At 48.9% G+C, this 17,500-nt stretch overlaps 1 protein-coding gene across 6 annotated transcripts in view; it reads right to left on the reverse strand.

Moving 5' to 3' along the window:
- The window catches only part of nfic (nuclear factor I/C), a 177,998-nt gene that overhangs the window by 129,846 nt on the left and 30,652 nt on the right, over positions 1-17,500 (reverse strand). For all 6 annotated transcript variants that reach the window (XM_063201554.1, XM_063201553.1, XM_063201555.1 and 3 more), the window contains exon 2: positions 10,050-10,581. In XM_063201554.1, coding sequence (XP_063057624.1) covers positions 10,050-10,581 — 532 coding nt within the window. The remainder of the gene's footprint in view (positions 1-10,049; positions 10,582-17,500) is intronic.

Below are 17,500 nucleotides of genomic sequence, written 5' to 3' on the forward strand. Positions count from 1 at the left end.
CACACACACACACACACACACACACACACACACACACACACACACACACACACACACACACACACACACACACACACACACACACACACACACACACACACACACACACACACGTACGCATCCCTCGCCGCACTCCATCGATCGAGCAGATTGATTACCATGGAGCTGCAGTGCCTATGACTTTCACTCGTGACCTCCCCTCCCCTCTCCTACCTCCATCCCCCCCAGCCTCTGTCATTTTCTCTTTCACACACACTCGCACTCCCCCTGTCTCTTTTTCTCTCTCATTTCTGCTTTGCCTCAATGTGTGAGGAGAGAGAGAGAGAGAGAGAGAGAGAGAGAGAGAGAGAGAGAGAGAGAGAGAGAGAGAGAGAGAGAGAGAGAGAGAGAGAGAGAGAGAGAGAGAATGAAGCCATGAAAGTTGTACTATGCATCTACAGTAGGAATGGGCAGAGGAGGGAAGAAAAGAGGAGCAGGGAGAGAGAACTAGAAAAGGGAGTGATGAAGCAGGGAAGGAGAGAGAGAGAGAGAGAGACAGAGAGAGAGAGAGAGAGAGAGAGAGAGAGAGAGAGAGAGAGAGAGAGAGAGAGAGAGAGAGAAGAGAAAGAGATGATGAATTAAATCTCCAGTGACGTGCCAGAGAGAGTTTCCTGCAGCACTGAGGCTGATGTCTCAAATACAAATACCAAGAAAATCCCTCAATTCTCTGTGGAGCAGCTCATGAATGGGTGAAAGAGAGAAAAGAGACAGAGAAGGGAGAGAGAGAGAGACGAGAGAGGAGAGATGGGAGACTACAGACAGGGATTGAGAGAGACAACCGCCAGAAAGAGAGAGGGAGAAAAAGCTTAAGGAAGAAGCAGGGGAGGAGGGTAGACAATCTTCTATTTACTGTCAACAGAGACGGGCCATTCTGCTACAGGAAACTCGCACATTGCAGAAAGAAGTGTGAAACTCTGCCAATGCTCAGAGTTTGAAAAAAAAATAAAGAGGACAGGGAAAAAAGAAATAGAGCAATCTAAAATTCCACAATGTCCCTGCCATTTTTTTAAACACATCATTCAACATCTACAACACCCTTTGACACTCCCCCTCGGCAGCTCCGCTAAGTGCTACTTACTCACTTCAATTCAACACAGTGTGTTTAGCTATGGAGATGTGCAATATTGAAGGAACAGGTGCGAATTGCAACTGTGGCGCGCTTGGCATTAAGGTACGCACACTGTGTGTGTGTGTGTGTGTGTGTGTGTGTGTGTGTGTGTGTGTGTGTGTGTGTGTGTGTGTGTGTGTGTGTGTGTGTGTGTGTGTGTGTCTGTGTGTGTGTGTGTGTGTGTGTGTGTGTGTGTGTGTGTGTCTGTGTGTGTGTGTCTGTGTGTGTGTGTGTGTGTGTGTGTGTGTGTGTGTGTGTGTCTGTGTGTGCATGGTCTGTTTTTAAGAGTGCATGGAATGTTTAAGTGTGCATGGTCTGTTCAAGTATGTGTGATCTGTTCAAAGTTTCACATGATATGGGAGTAAAGTGCTTAAGTAAATCAAGTAAGTCTGTTTCGGTGTGCACAAGACTGAAGATCACAAAAATGCAAGTTGGCACTTGACACTGGAGAGCCCGCTGAGGTGTCAAATCTCAGAATTGCAGCCAATTATCACGTAGACAGTGTGTACAAGGCCTACTTTACGTTTGCCTGGTGTGTGCATGGGTTTGTCTACGTGTGCATGCCCCTTATTAGTGTGCGTGCCCCTTTTAATTGTGTGTGGCCGTTTTAAGTGTGCTTGGCCGTTTTAAGTGTGCATGGCCGTTTTAAGTGTGCATGCCCCTTCTAAGTGTGTATGGTCGTTTTAAGTGTGCATGGCCGTTTTAAGTGTGCATACCCCTTCTAAGTGTGTATGGTTGCTTTAAGTGTGCATGCCCCTTTTAAGTGTGCCTGCCCCGTTTAAAAGTATGTGACCCTTTTAAGTGTGCCTGCACCTCATAAGTGTGTGTCTCCCTTTTAAGTGTCTGTGGTCCGCTTAACTTAAGTGCACAGGTCCATTTTAAGGGTGCATGGCTCCTTTAAGGTGGTGTTAAGGCGGGTGGATGCTGAACACCACCCCCTGTTGGAGGACACACGGGTGAGCAGGCCTGAACTTGACCTGAGGTGACCCTGGCCTCTCCACTCCGCTCCTCTCCTCGCGCTCCCACCCCTTCCAAATTTCCGCTGCCGCCACACCGAGGCGCATTCCACTGTCGCCGTGTTTACTGAACACGGTGGCCGTGCGTGAGTGTGTGTGTGTGTGTGTGTGTGTGTGTGTGTGTGTGTGTGTGTGTGTGTGTGTGTGTGTGTGTGTGCGTGTGCGTGTGTGTGTGTGCGTGTGTGGTGTGTGTGTGTGTGTATATGTGTGCGTGCATGCTTGCGTGTGTGTTTGTGTGTATTCATATCTCTGTATGTGAGTAAAAGATTATGAATATGACCTTGGTGTGTGCGACTGTGTGTGTGTGTGTGTGTGTGTGTGTGTGTGTGTGTGTGTGTGTGTGTGTGTGTGTGTGTGTGTGTGTGTGTGTGTGTGTGTGTGTGTGTGTGCGTGTGTTTGGGCATGGCCGATCCCCCTCTTGCCTTGTTGCTACCAGTCTCCCTTCACCCCCACACCAACAGTTGTGACACAGACAGATGCACGGCCATGCACACGCACAGACACACAGAGACACACACACACTAACATACTCACACACACACACACACACACACACACACACACACACACACACACACACACACACACACACACACACACACACACACACACACACACACACACACACGCACACAGAGCTAGATACAGTCGAGCGAGCGAACACACAAAGACTGTTTCTGTCTGTGCAGCCGGCATTCAGAACGGAGAGAAGAGGAGCGGAGAGAAGAGGACAGGAGAGGAGGCAGCGGAGGAGGAGGCTGGTGGGTTCAGGGGGAGGTCAGGCCCCGACGGGGACGGGGAGAGCTCTTGGCTCCACAGGGCCCTGGGTAGTCTTGCAGCTGCTGTGCCATCCCCACCCTACTCCCCCAACTCCCATCGACCCCCCTGCATCGCCATCCTACTGCCCCATCCACCCTCATCCCTCTCTCCGCTTCACCAACAAACAACAACACCACAACCCTCACCTTCCTTCATCCTGGTGCGCACTCCAGCTCACTTGCCAAACATTGTTGGTTGTTTTTGTTTGTGTTCTGTGTTTTAGGTTACACTGGATAAATACCTCTGCTACTTTAATGTAATGTAATGCCATCATGTAATGCAATGTAATGTAATGAAAGTGCAATGCAATGTAATGCAATGCAGTGTAATGGCATGCAATGTAACGTAATACTCCCTACGTCCCTGAAACTCTCGCCGCTTGCACCTAACCAACAAACTAAATGATCAACCAACCAGCCGACCGGCCGACCATCTCCACCTCCCCTTCTTCTCCTCCTGCAACAGCATGTTGTGTCAGACGAGGAGAGCGAGCGTGGCTTTTGTTTTGACATTTTACACGCCACATTTACTCCCATTGCTGTCCCCAAGCCAAGGCAAAAAAAAAAAAACGGCTACAGGAGAGGGCCCTGCAGGATTCATTGTGCGTGTGTTGACTGAGAGATAGAGAGAGAGAGAGACAGACAGACAGAGACAGAGAGACAGAGAGTGTACTGCCATCCACCATTAATCCACCATCTCCTCACTAAGTTGCGGGCAGCACTCCTTGCTCACCTGAGCATGTCCCACAAGTTATAATAATAAATGATAATATCAAGAATATTAATAGGCCCAAACGTCAAAAATCAAAAACAGAAGCAGCAATAAAACAAAACCCAGCCGGCAGTACAGTAAAGGAAAAGGGTAAAAAAAGGTTCTGGCTCCCCTGGCTATTCGGTCTTTGCAGAGCCTGGAACCGAGAGGGGTTAAAAAGGAGGGTAGCTACAAGGTTCTCTCTTCCCCTGGTTACTCTGTCTTTGCAGAGCCTGGAACTGAGAGGAGTTAAAAAGAGAGGGTAGCTACAAGGTTCTCTCTTCCCCTGGTTACTCGGTCTTTGCAGAGCCTGGAACTGAGAGGGGTCTAAAAAAGGGGGTAGCTAGTTTCTCTGTTCCCTTGGTTTGCCGGGCCCTTCCAGAGGCCTGCTGAAGTGGCTGCGGGCCCAGCGGCGGAGATAAGGGTGTGGGTAAGTGGCGAGGCGTGTTGTCCTTGGACGCCAAGCAACGCCTGCTCTCCCTTGCCCCGCACTACACTTCATTAGCAAAGATACCAAAACACATCGCAGCAAGAGAGCCAGGGCAGGGCCCGAGCCAAGAAAACCCTCCCTAACCCTGGACTCCAGACAGAGGGGGAGCGAGGGAGAGAGAGAGAGAGAGAGAGAGAGAGAGAGACAGAGAGCGGGAAATACTGTATATACAGAGAGAGATGACTGAGGGCAGTGAGTGAGAGAGAGTAGATGAGAGAGAAAAAAACGAACAAGAGCATGAGTGAGACAGAAAGAGGAGGCGGTGTGTGAGAGAGAAAGATGACAGCGAGAAAAAAAGATAAAAAGAGAGAGGCAGAGATGAAAAAGAAGGGAACTAGAGCAGAAAGTGAGAGAGAGAGAGAGAAAGTGAGAGAGAACGACTGTGCCGTGTTTGTGCCTGTTCCAAAAAATAAAAAGGGAGTACTGTGCCTTTAAGAACAAATGCTGACTGGCTACCCCTCTCTCCCTCCCTGTCCCTCCTTCCTTCTGCCTAGCTCACTCAGCGCTGCCCCCCCCCTTCCGCCCTCCTCCTCTCCTCTCCACCGCCTCCTCTCATCCGTCTCCCCCTCTCCCTTTCCCTTTGGTCTGAGCGAAAGTGAAAAGCCTCAGCCGTCTTATCTGAGCGTTTACAGCCAGGAGTTTGTAGGCTATTAGGCAGGTCTGGTGACACAAGAGGCAGAGCTGGCCCAGACAGGCCGGGGTGAAGGTCAAGGGTAGAGGGGGGGAGGAGGGGGGTGGGCTGCAGTGAAGAGAGGAGGGAGTGGTGAAGAGAGACAAAAAGGGAGGGCAATACGAAGAGAGAGAGAGAGGGGGGGAGAGAAAGAGAGGGTAGAGAGAGGAGAGACCGAAAGACACGACAGAGAGAGAGAGAGAGAGAGAAAGAGAGAGAGAGGGGGGGGGGGGGATCATGGTCGTCTGCTGTCCCCCTGTTTCCACTCATGCCAATCCAACAGCCAAAGGCTAAGTTTAGCCAAAATCCCCCAGCGCAGCGCAGCATAGCGCAGCGCCCACCCTCCTCTCCCAGATGACCCAGAATCCTAGCCACTCAAAAAAAAACCCCAAAAAAACCAAAGATTTGCATAGATGTCATGACTCACTCTCGCCCCAGCTATATGTTTTTATAAATGTTTTTTTTATTCAGTTTCCAATTAAAGTTGCTTCATGCCATGTTGCAATAGTTGAAATATTTGCATATAACTATATAATTAGCTTCGGGGTACATCCAGCCGGCTAATAGCCAAACGGCTGTAATCCAATAGTTCCTAGGTCGCCTGGCTGTCTAAATGGTAAACAATAACAACATGATGGAACTCTATTAAGGCATATTCCTGGCACTGTAAACTGGAGACAGGGCATGCCGACTCAAACTGAGCTCCCAACAGTGCCAGCCAATTAAAATCCAGCTTTCAGAAGGGAGGAGTGAAACGTGATTGGCTGGCGAGCAGAAATTATTGACAAACCAGTCGCTGAAACCTCACAGTGGAATGAACTGTATCTTAAAGGCACCGTAAAACAAATCAATACACCATTTACTATAAATGGCTAAACAGCGAGTTTACATGGCGAGTACGGCTTGTACTTTAATGTATAGCTGATTGTTTTAGTCAGCAAAAATATGAATGGACTCAATGTAGGACATACTGCCATATCTATCGGAGGGAAACTGCAGCAATGAGAAAGTATAAAACCCCCTGCCTTACATGGGGCTGCCAGTTGGGTGCTGCCACAGCAGGTGGGGGGTTGTGGGAAATGTAGTAGTAGTGGTGAGCTGGGAGGGCTGGTGGTGCAGCGACACAGCATTCAGACTCAGGGGCAGGTGCGGATGGGGTGCAGGGAGGGAGTGGAGCAGGAGCGTGGTGGAGTGGAGTGGGGTGGGGGTGGGGATAGTGGGAGCGGTGATGCTGAGTCACCCTGCTGCTGCAACCAGGCCACAGCACTGCGTCCTGCTACCCCCTCCCCAGCCCCCAGCCTCTCTCCTCTCCTCCCCACACCAACACCCGCCCCCATCTCCACACCACTCCTCTCTGCTCCAGCCACAAGACTGCCTGCTCGCTCGCTTCAGTTCTCACTCAGCCCTCCATCATCCTGACACACTGACCACTCCACTACAGCCATAAATACACCACAGGCACTGCACTGCTGGAGCACATAGTCAGAGAGAGAGAGAGAGAGAGAGGAAGAGAGAGAGAGAGAAACAGAGAAACAGAGAAACAGAGGAACAGAGAGAAAGGAAGAGGTGGCTTGTTGTGTGTGTGAGAATGTATACCGTACCGTAAGGCTGGATTGAATAGCACGAGGCGGCTGCAACTTGTGAGGAAACACCATCCTATGACAATAATACTACTGTGGTGGGAGGTCAATTCAGAAAAGCCCAATATATTCCGATTAGTTTTATATATCCGCATTGACGTATGACTTCGTAATAGAAGTGGTAAGATTATACAATATTGCCTCTGCATCGTACTGTGTATATCAGCACCTCAACGCAAACATGTCCTCACGCCGTATAATATGAACTCTCGAGTTCATAAATTAATAAAAAAAATACTGGGTTCTAATGTATTGAAATTTTGAAATATGACCATATCAGGTTGTTGGAGTTGTTCTACTTCTGTTCGATGACTGTAGCGTGCTACTATAGCATGCTAGGACTGCAGGGACATGTATGGAGAGCTAGGAGCAGATGGCAAGATTGTTCAGGAATGTTATGAGAATCACACACACAGACGGCACGATGGTGGAAGGAAGGGAACGCGCTCTACCGAAAGCAGAAGAGTTAGCTTTGCGCACACACTCACACACCCCGACACACATTTTCACACACACACATAGCTCGAATCGATGGACGAAGGGGAACACACTACTGACAGGGGCACAGAGAGAGAGAGAGAGAGAGAGAGAGAGAGAGAGAGAGAGAGAGAGAGAGAAAAGGAAGGCGCTCCACCAACAGTAGCAGTGTTAGTTTTTCACACTCACACAGACAGGCAAACAGACACACAGTCAGCTACTGCAGTATATTATACAGCCAGCTCAGTCAATTCTGTACACAGTGTACAAGAGCTGGCAAAAGAGAACTTACATCCAAAACCAGAGGAGGGAGAACTGCTTTTGATACACAACACACACGCTCTACCGACAGGAGAAGAATTAGCTTCACACACACACTCACACACACACACACACACACACACACACACACACACACACACACACACACACACACACACACACACACACACACACACACACACACACACACACACACACACACACACAGTACAGTAGCTATAGCACTACAACGGAGTAGCTGTGATGCTACAATGCTAGCAGATCTGCAGTAACAGCACCCGTCGACCTCATCTATACTATGCATGCGTGTGTGCGTCCGTGTGTGCGCGTGTGCATGCGTGCGTGCGTGCCAGTCTCGCGGTCGGGTGGCCGGGGACAAGCCACTGGCAGGTTCCAGAGTCAGTCAGGCAGCATACGTATCAGCTGGCACGCAGCTTTGCCCACTAACGACCAGACGGCACCCTTTTATACGGCACCGTAAACTTCAACAGATTGCCAAGGTTGCCATGCTTGTTTTAAATGATTTACGCTAGCCAGCAATTGGTCAGACCACATTCTTTCACTTTCTGCATTCTCTATCACTCGATTTTTTTAGGGGGGGGGGGGCGTTTTCTGTGCCCTGTGTTCGCCCAGGCTTTAAATAATTTGCTCTCTCTGGCTCTTTTTCACTATGGTTCTCTAGTTAAACCAAATTGCTTTTAGCTACAGTACTCCCAGATGGCAAAATGTAATCAAATTAACATTTAAATGATGTCAATAACAACCAATCTGTCCATGACACAATATTGACATGCATCTACGTATATATCTGGATTTAGGGTCTGTAGTGTTGCAAAATATGCAAAGTTCAACACTACTGTAAATTTTTTTTAAATAATTTTGAATTCCCACACATTTCTGATTAGTCATTAAATATTCAAAATGTATATAATATAAAAAATGAAAAGAACCCTATGTATATACCAGTTTTGCAATTGTAAAAAAGGTGGTCTTTTTAGTAGGTTACTTAATACATTACAACTGCTAATACACTGTTCTGAATTCTTACAGAGGTGCAATACCCCACATTCACATACATTATATTCTCTGTATATACCACAATATACTATAAATCAGTGATTCTCAAACTTTTTCAGACAGAGGACCACTTTGTCCCCCCAAAAATGTTCAGGGACCACCTGTCAACCGAATTGACAGTTGATGGGTGCTAATTTGACACTGCTAATTTCAATGCAGATCACTTATTTTTTACTCACATGTATTATGTGGTTATTGTGATGAAAATAAGACTTCAGCTACTGTATGCTTATATTTGTAATAATGTTACAAATAAAGCCTACTGCTAGCTTGTCTTGGAAAACTAGAAATCCCCGTACGGACCACCTGAGCTGTGTCGCGGACCACTGAATCACTGCTATAAATCATATAGACAGACTATTGCCAATCCACAGACCCAATATGCAGTTAAAATAATACTCCTTCCATCGCAGAGCGAAAGGCTATGAGTCAGCAGCTTTTCGCTAAGCACTTAGCATCCTCGCCCGCTATGAGTGAACACTAGAAATGGGAACAGCGAGCCACCGCAGTTGTGCTCCTGCTAACTATTTGTTTTGGATGTGTTCAAGTCACAGATGGCAGGAGATGGGGGGTATAGGAGGGGTTGGGGGTGTTGGAAGTGGTGACGACATTTTTCTCAACGAAATAAAAAGAACAATGATAGCAGTCATCTCATCAACTCACAAAGACAGTCATCCAAGGACATGCTGCAAACTGATCATTTATCATACTGACGAAAACAAACGATCAGTCGATTTGACGGTTTGTGGTCTGCATGAAAAAATACACACAACATTTATTTCACTAATGACTTAAAAAATGACCCTCTATCTGAGAGACTAGCTCTGGAACAAAAATCGTTCATAAAATGTTCAGACAAACTGACAAGGAGCCAGAGAAGAGAAGAACAACCCACTTATTGACTAACCCCAAACTCTACAAGTCATATAGACCTGCTCGGGAAAAAATGACAATTCATTAAAAGCAACTCTCTTGACGGTGGTCACATTAGGGATATTGGCAAGCTCAGAGAGACTCATTCATCTCTGTAGACTATCCTGACAAGGCAAACCTCAACATAGCAGACAAAATGCTGCAGACGATGTACAGTAAAATGAAAAGATAAAAAATAGGTCTGTAAGGAGGAGATGAATGGGGTGACAGTAGGGATCTATGGAGGGGATGGCGTGACGCTATGCAATATGTCATGGCGGACCACTACGAGCCACATTAGGCTATTGGCAAGCTCAGCTCAGACAGGCCCAATCCCAGATCTCCATGGACTTTCCTCACGAGACAAACCTCAATATTACATTACTTCAATATTACAATATGACAGGCCACGCACAGCAGACGTAAAAAAGTTACAACAAAATTAAAGTTTAAAAATTATGTTTTGATGGGCTGATGGGTTGATGTTTTGATGGGCTGTCTGGACCAGTAGGGTGTATCAGTGTGCGTAGAGTAGAGAGTGATTGTATATTGATGGTTGTAGAGTACATACATAAGAGTGTATGGGGCCTTTTTTTCCTCATGTGTAGGATTGTGGACTGTGGACCTGTGGATGTGCTTGCTTTGTTTGTGTTGTGATTCTGATGTGATGGTGCGACTGCATATGTTGAACAAAATAAAAACGAAATTCCAAAAAAGTGTATATAGGGCCTACGGTGGCCTGTTGCAAATGTGCTGCTACCAGACTCACCTCGCTCCTGCACGAAGTAGGCCAGGTAGAGGTCCAGCTCCTTGACGGAGACGCTGATGTGCCGCGGCTGCACGCACAGGATGGGGTTGGCGCACTGCCCCCCCTTGACCAGCCGCTCGCCGTCCGTGCTCTCCAGCGGGATGCCCTTGAAGAGGATGACCATCACCAGGTCCAGCCGCCACACCTTGTCGGCCTGCCGCAGGCAGTCGATGCGCCGCATCTTGCCCTTCTGGTCGGGGTTGGAGAGCACACAGCAGGGCGCCTTCTTGCCCGTGATGGTCAGCACAAAGTCCTCACGGCACTCGGGCCGGATGTCCTTGCGCAGCTTGGCCAGGAGGCGTGACGCCCACTTCTGCTTGACCTCGGGCTTCTCGCCCAGGAGTTCGTCCTTGACCGCGCGCTCCTCGTCCTTGGTCATGCGCTTCTCGTGCTTCTTGAAGTACTTGCGCTTGCGGGCCTGCAGGTTGAACCAGGTGTAGGCGAAGGCACGCACGTGCGGCAGTAGGGCCTCGATGAACGGATGAAACTCATCCTGGAGACAAAAAAAAGAGGAGAGAGAAAGAAGAAAGGATTGGTGGTTAGTTAACGTGACTTAACGTATCGAGGTAATCGCACGTCACACAGTTGGACCGCCAGTGTCAATCAGCCGTGGCGAGGGGAAATGAGTTGCACAACAATGGAAAGTTTTTTTTTTTTGAACGGGCCACAGCCACAGACAGCCCAATCCCAATTAATTAAATCAGGGACTTCACCAAACAATGCAGAAACTCTCCTACATTCAGCTGTCACCCTCGATCAGTTTCCAACCGACTATTTATGTCAAGAATATTCCGCAGTAGACAACTAGTCATTTCTGCTTTTCATTTAGACCGATTTTTTCAGCATATGAATCAAAGAATTAAACGTAACTATTATTTACGCAGGCCAGATCAGATTCAGGGCTGCACTATTTAACTCGGTTTTGATATGCCCATGGGGGTAGTGGAGTAAGCCGGCCATAAATATACTGTGAGCAGCCTCTTCTGTAATAACAACAGTGGCATAAATAGAAACCCATTGTGTAACTACCATCCTGGAGTCCCCCCACATACAGTAATCATTTATTCAATTATGCTTTGTTGACTATTTTCCCTCGCAGTGGTGACATCCCAACGACAACAGTACACATCTGTGTTCCTTTGAGGCGAGCCACAGTTTCTGGACTGTTAAGGGCACAATAATTCTGTAACGTTTGCTGGGAGCCGCTAATTACTTCCATATTTCTGTATGGTAGAACACCCCCGCAGAATGCCATACTTCATCATAAATGCCACTTTAAATCCGCACACCCATAAACTAGGCAAAACGCACACCACAGTCAGAACGGGACCTCAGGCACTGAGACTGCATACAGTGTGTGCCTCTGTGCATGAGTGTATACTGCCTGTGTGCGTGCATGTGTCTACATGTGTGTGTGTGCGTGTGTGTGCATGTGTCTACATGTGCGTGTGTGCAGGGCCGCTGACAGCTTTTGCTGGGCCCGGGACAAAGTTGTCTGAAAGGGCCCCATACCCAATACATACAACGTAATGGAGACCCAATTCTGGGCCCGCTATCTCCCAGGGCCTGGGACAACATACCCCTCTGTCCCCCCTTGTTGGCGGCCCTGCGTGTGTGTGTACTGTATATGTACGTGTACGTGTACATATACATGTATGTGAGTGTTTATGTGCGTATTTGTGTGTGCACGTATGTGTGTGTGTGTGTGTGTGGGTGTATCACTGTGTATGTGTGTGAGGGTCTGCTCAGCGTGTGTGAAGGGGAATAGCGGACGGATCATTCCACCAGAAAACTCTGCAGTGGTAATCGCTCCAGTCCAGATATATATTTCCACATACTGTAGGCTCGCTCTCTCGCTCACCGACTAACGGAGGAGATCTGCGGGCGCCGCTTTCATTTTCAGGGGCCCGATGTAATTAAACGCAGCACGCCAACATAGTACCTCTCCCTCAGCTTGTGTGTTTGTGTGTGTGTGTGTTCTTGCGTGTGTGTGTGTATATGTGTGTGTGTGTGTGTGTGTATTGTGTGTGTGTGGCGTAGGGCTGCTCGTCTGGAGGGGTATAAAACAGCATCCTCCTTCTGGCAGCGTGCATACAGCATGGTGTCATGGAGCAGTTGAGTAGCCCCGAAAACCTCGGGGGGGGTGATTTTGGCGGTGGCTCGGGTGGGGAGTGTGTGTGTGTGTGTGTGTGTGTGTGTGTGTGTGTGTGTGTGTGTGTGTGTGTGTGTGTGTGTGTGTGTGTGTGTGTGTGTGCACGCATGTGCGTGTGTGTGCAGGGGTAGCACGGTCGATGGTGTAAGGGACGGTGACGAGAGCAGGATGAGAGAGGACGATGGAGAGAGAGAAAGAGAGAGAGAGAGACGACAACGAGAAAGAGAGAAGGAGAGAGTGAGAGAGACAGGGAGCGAAAGAGAGAGGGAGAGAGAGAGAGAGAGAGAGAGAGAGAGAGAGAGAGAGAGAGAGAGACAGAGAGAGGGAGAGAGAGAAAGGGAGAGAGAGAAAGGGAGGGAGACTGGATCTCCCCATGAGCGAGCTCCCCAAGTTTGGGGACGGCCAGGCCAGGCCAGGGCCAGCGTGGTCTAATTAGACGTGACTGAGGCGCGCTGCAGATCTCATGCCATAAACAGTCTGAGCTGTTCTCAGCAGCACAACATTTTAAACGCTTCCAGCTGTCCTCGGCCCAGCCAGCCAGCCGGGGCTGCCTGCCGGCTCGCTCGCTCGCAGCTCACCTCCTCGCCTCGCTCCGCACTGCGCTGCACTGCACAACAGTGGATTTAGGTAAACCCTTAAACCCCCCCCTGCACTCCACTCCACCCTGCAGCACTCCACACACCCCTAACACACACGCACACCACACACACATCTCACACTCACCCACAAACACAAACACACGCCACACACACACACACACTCTGTCCCCGAGCAAGACTTACACTCGATCCTGGATAAGCCAAACGTGCTCTGTTTTTTGTTCTTGAAAAATTGACACCACTGTTTGTCAGGGTAAAAAGAGGACACCTCCAAAGCCTACTTTACCCCCAAAGCACTGTAAACCCAGCCCCACCCCCCACTCCCACACGCTGACAACCCCCGACTCCCTCCTCTTCCCTAGACCAAACACAAGTGCACTCATACTGTACAAAATATACACTTGCTACCTGCCTGCAAGGGCCTTGTTGCAGATCTCTAATATTAAAATGCTGTTAGTCAGCAGTTGCCCTTCGCTTGACTTAAGTTATTCTGTACGAGGAATAGCAGCCCCTTTGAGATTTTTTTTTACAACAAGCAAGTGAAGGTTTATGGGTCAGCACCCATAATGTGTCCGACCGTTTCTGAGATGGGACCGAATAGAGAGAGAGAGAGGAGAGGACAGAGAGAAAGAGGAGAGGACAGAGAGAGAGATGAGGACAGGACAGAAAGAGAGAGAGACAGAGAGAGAGAGAGAGAGAGAGAGAGAGAGAGAGAGAGAGAGAGAGAGAGAGAGAGAGAGAGAGAGAGAGAGAGAGAGAGACAGAGAGCATCCAAAAAAGCTTCATCTCCCCGAGCAGGAAACCAGATTTTCACATCTATTTTTTGCTACGGAGCAACAGCGGGCCCATAATGTGTTTATATTTCCAGTGACTTCAGCTTGGTGCTGGAGGAAAGACGTCCCGAAAAGAAAAACATTGTGCTGTAATTCTGAGGTCGACAGACTGTTGTCCTGGTCGGCCCTGGATGTACAGTACAAACACACAGCACGCACACACACACACACACACACACACACACAGCACACACACACACACACACACACACACACACAGCACACACACACACACACAGCACACACACACACACACACACACACACACACACACACACACACACACTAGATCTGTAATCAGTGGCGGAAGAGGACCCACGGAGCCGCGATAGAGTTACTGTGTAAACTTTCCGAAGGCTTACAGACAGAACCTCGGGCTGATAGAAACCAGAGATCCGGTCCTGGAAGGGAGACAATCCGAGCGGCACTTTTTTTTTTAAATTTTTTTACAAATTTTCCAAAAAAGTAGGCGGCAACCGCTGAAAGAAAAGCCCTTTGCTGCCACTGTTACTGGTGTCAAGGTCAGGGCTTCTTTTCGTGTCAAGACAAAAAGAGTGTGTGCTCTGCACCGTAGTTTAAATAAACCTTTCTCGTACAGCAGGAGCGGATGGCCAAGGTGGTACTTGTACAGAAATGAAGCAACACTTGGGTCCAGAGAGAAACTGAGTGCCTCGTTTCACTGGACACATGTTGTCTTAAGGCTTAAGAGACCCCAGACATGTAAACGTGCGTGTGTGTGTACATTTGTGTGTGTGTGCGTGTGTGTGTGTGTTTCTCTACAGACAGCTGTTCATACACGTTCCTCCACTGTGTAGTGCAAGAGAAAGGCTAAAGCCTTGCTACACACACACACACACACACACACACACACACACACACACACACACACACACACACACACACACACACACACACACACACACACACACACACACACACACACACACACACACACACACACACAAACGGCTCTCGGCTCGGTTCTCCATCAACGACTCCCGAGGCAAAAATAAACATTAATTAGACTCTCGTTTTTCTGGCACGTGAGCCGTGCTTTCGAGAAAGCACAAGAGAACCCGAGAAGAAGAGAACAGCAGACCTGTGCTATACGTACTGTACATTGGCCCCATTATGTGCAGCATTCTGGATCCATCCTGATCCCATATATATGAGTCCCCAATATACAGTACAGTATCATTAGGAGTCCAGTGTTTGCACAGCCTTTCCCTCCTCCTCTCCCTCCTCCTCCCTGACCATATCCCATCCAAAACCTTTTTCTGTCTCCATCTGTGCAAACCTAAGGGCCGAGTTTCATAGCCGTCCATCCCTCGGCAACCAGGCCCGTATCGTATGCAAGCCTATTTCTCTCTCTCTCTCTCTCTATCTCTCTCTCTCTCTCTCTCTCTCTCTCTTTCTCTCTCTCCCTCCCTCAAGCCGTGCCTATCAGCACCTACTCTCTGCATACATCACGTGTGCTCCCAGCTCGCCTGTTAAAAGTTCGGCATTTCATAGAGACTCAGACTCTGACAAAGGGATCAGGAAAATCAAGCTGCGCCCAGTTATCTCCTGAAGGAATACTATAAGGCCCTTTCTGCCTCCGAGCTTGTTTACTTGGCCAACATAAGAGATGAAGAGGGCGAGAGCGAGAGCGGGAGCGGGAGTCGGGGGTGTGGGGTGGTGTTGCAGGGGAGGACTGGAGAGGGGCTGGGCAGCAAAAAGAGGAGTTGTGTGCGAGAGAGCCAAACAGTAAAGGATCTGAGAGAGCAGTTCAGCCCAGCACAGCACAGCACAGCTCAGCTCAACCTCTCTCCCTCTCTCTCTCTCTCTCTCTCTCTCCCTCTCCCTCTTCCTTTTCCATATTAGGCCTGGACGCGCTCCAGTGGAATGCTCTGGTTTTCCTACAATCAAAATCAAAAGCACGCCTTGACTCGGGATCTGTTTATACATTAACTGCGCGAGCGTAATTGATAAACACAGAGGCGGCGATGAATGGGTCCACTGTGACACTGCAGACTAGGGATCTTTGATGGGAGACGAGGGGGGGGTTGGTGGGGGTGGTATGATGGCAGAAAGTGGGTCTGCTGGGGCTATCAGCCCCATGTTGGCACGAGAGCGGGCAGGCCCTAGGGAGAGAGAGTGCCCGAGACTTTGGCCACAAGGCTAGCGGAGTTGTCCTGAGAAAACCCAGGGCCCCCGGCGAAACCCAGCCCCGTTGCAGTGGAAGGGGGAAAAAGACATGGCCTTCGCAGCTGTATTTATGCAGTAATTGAATCATTTTGTTATTGCTGGGTCCAGGGAGATGTGTTTTTATTCCTGTCCGTTGCCGGGATACGATTTTTTATTATGTCTTAAACAGAGAATGTAATTTCTTCACAAATCTTTTTCCAAACCCGCGCAGCGGACTTAGGGGAAGGAGGAGGGGCCGAGCGGGACGGGGACGAGGTGAGTGGGGAAGGGAGGTCTGCAGCAGGCAATGCATGAGCGAATGGCTAAAGTTGTGCTCGGGACACAACTGTGTCACCATAGTGACACCCCGGTCACCCACATGCGGTCCCACCGCTTTGGCCTGGAGGCCCTGTGCATGTGCAATGTGCATGCATGGAAAAATAGTTTGGAAGCTCCTCGGCAGCTCGGCGACGAAGCTCGCGTGCAGATGCAATTCAATTTCTTTCTCGTTTTTTTAAATTATACTTTTGTGGGGGGAGCAGGGAGGCTAAGCCTTGTGCAATTGCAATAATATAAGTTTCTGGCCATTTTTAAAATTGATACGGCATGCTGAATTCTCTTGGAAATGGAAAACCGTGCAGGCAGCTTAGGGATGTGGAGCTTGCAATGCTGTGTGTTTTTTCAGGCAAGAAAGGCAGAGAGAGAGAGAGAGAGAGAGAGAGAGAGAGAGAGAGAGAGAGAGAGAAGGAGAGATATATATATATAGAGAGAGATATAGAGAGAGAGAGAGATAGAGAGAGAGAGAGAGAGAGAGAGAGAGAGAGAGAGAGAGAGAGAGAGAGAGAGAGAGAGAGAGAGAATGAATGTGATGCAGGCAGCCAGACAATCAGACAAATGGACAGACACACAGACAGCAAATGGGATGGCCAAACGGCAGAAGAACAAAAATGTCACTGAATTCCGGAATCCTGCTGCAGCATTGCCATTAATCTAGAACGACGTTCCTCAGCTCCAACGGCAGAGCTCTCGTCCCCCCGAATCCACACCCTTCCTGCACAGCTCTGCAGCTGCCAAAGACCCCAGACCCCAGACACACACACACACACACACACACACACACACACACACACACACACACACACACACACACACACACACACACACACACACACACACACACACAAGCACAGACACAGACACACACACACAAGCACAGACACAGACACACACATACACACACGCACACACCACCCTCATAACAGCTGACTCTGGAACGGTTACGCTGAGTTGTCTCGCCCCCCCTGAACTCCTTTTAAATACAAACTCTTCAACTTTCTTCTCTTGCTCTCTCTCTCTTTCTCTCTCTCTCTATCACACACACACACACACACTCACTCACTTCCTCACCCTATGAGATAGATTAAGTGAACTGAATGCAGATAAAAGCTGATCACAGCCTCCTAAAAAGGGCTAGCACTATTGACAGCATGCCACGCATCTACAGCCGGCAGAGCCAACTGAAACAGGGTCACAGTACGGGTGCTGGATTTGTTCCGCTCGCTCTCTCTCTCTCTCTCTCTCTCTCTGTCTCTCTCTCTCTCTCTCTCTCTCTCACACACACACACACACACACACACACACACACACACACACACACACACA

This window comes from Engraulis encrasicolus, chromosome 6 (genome assembly GCF_034702125.1).
Source record: "Engraulis encrasicolus isolate BLACKSEA-1 chromosome 6, IST_EnEncr_1.0, whole genome shotgun sequence".
NCBI lineage: Eukaryota > Metazoa > Chordata > Actinopteri > Clupeiformes > Engraulidae > Engraulis > Engraulis encrasicolus.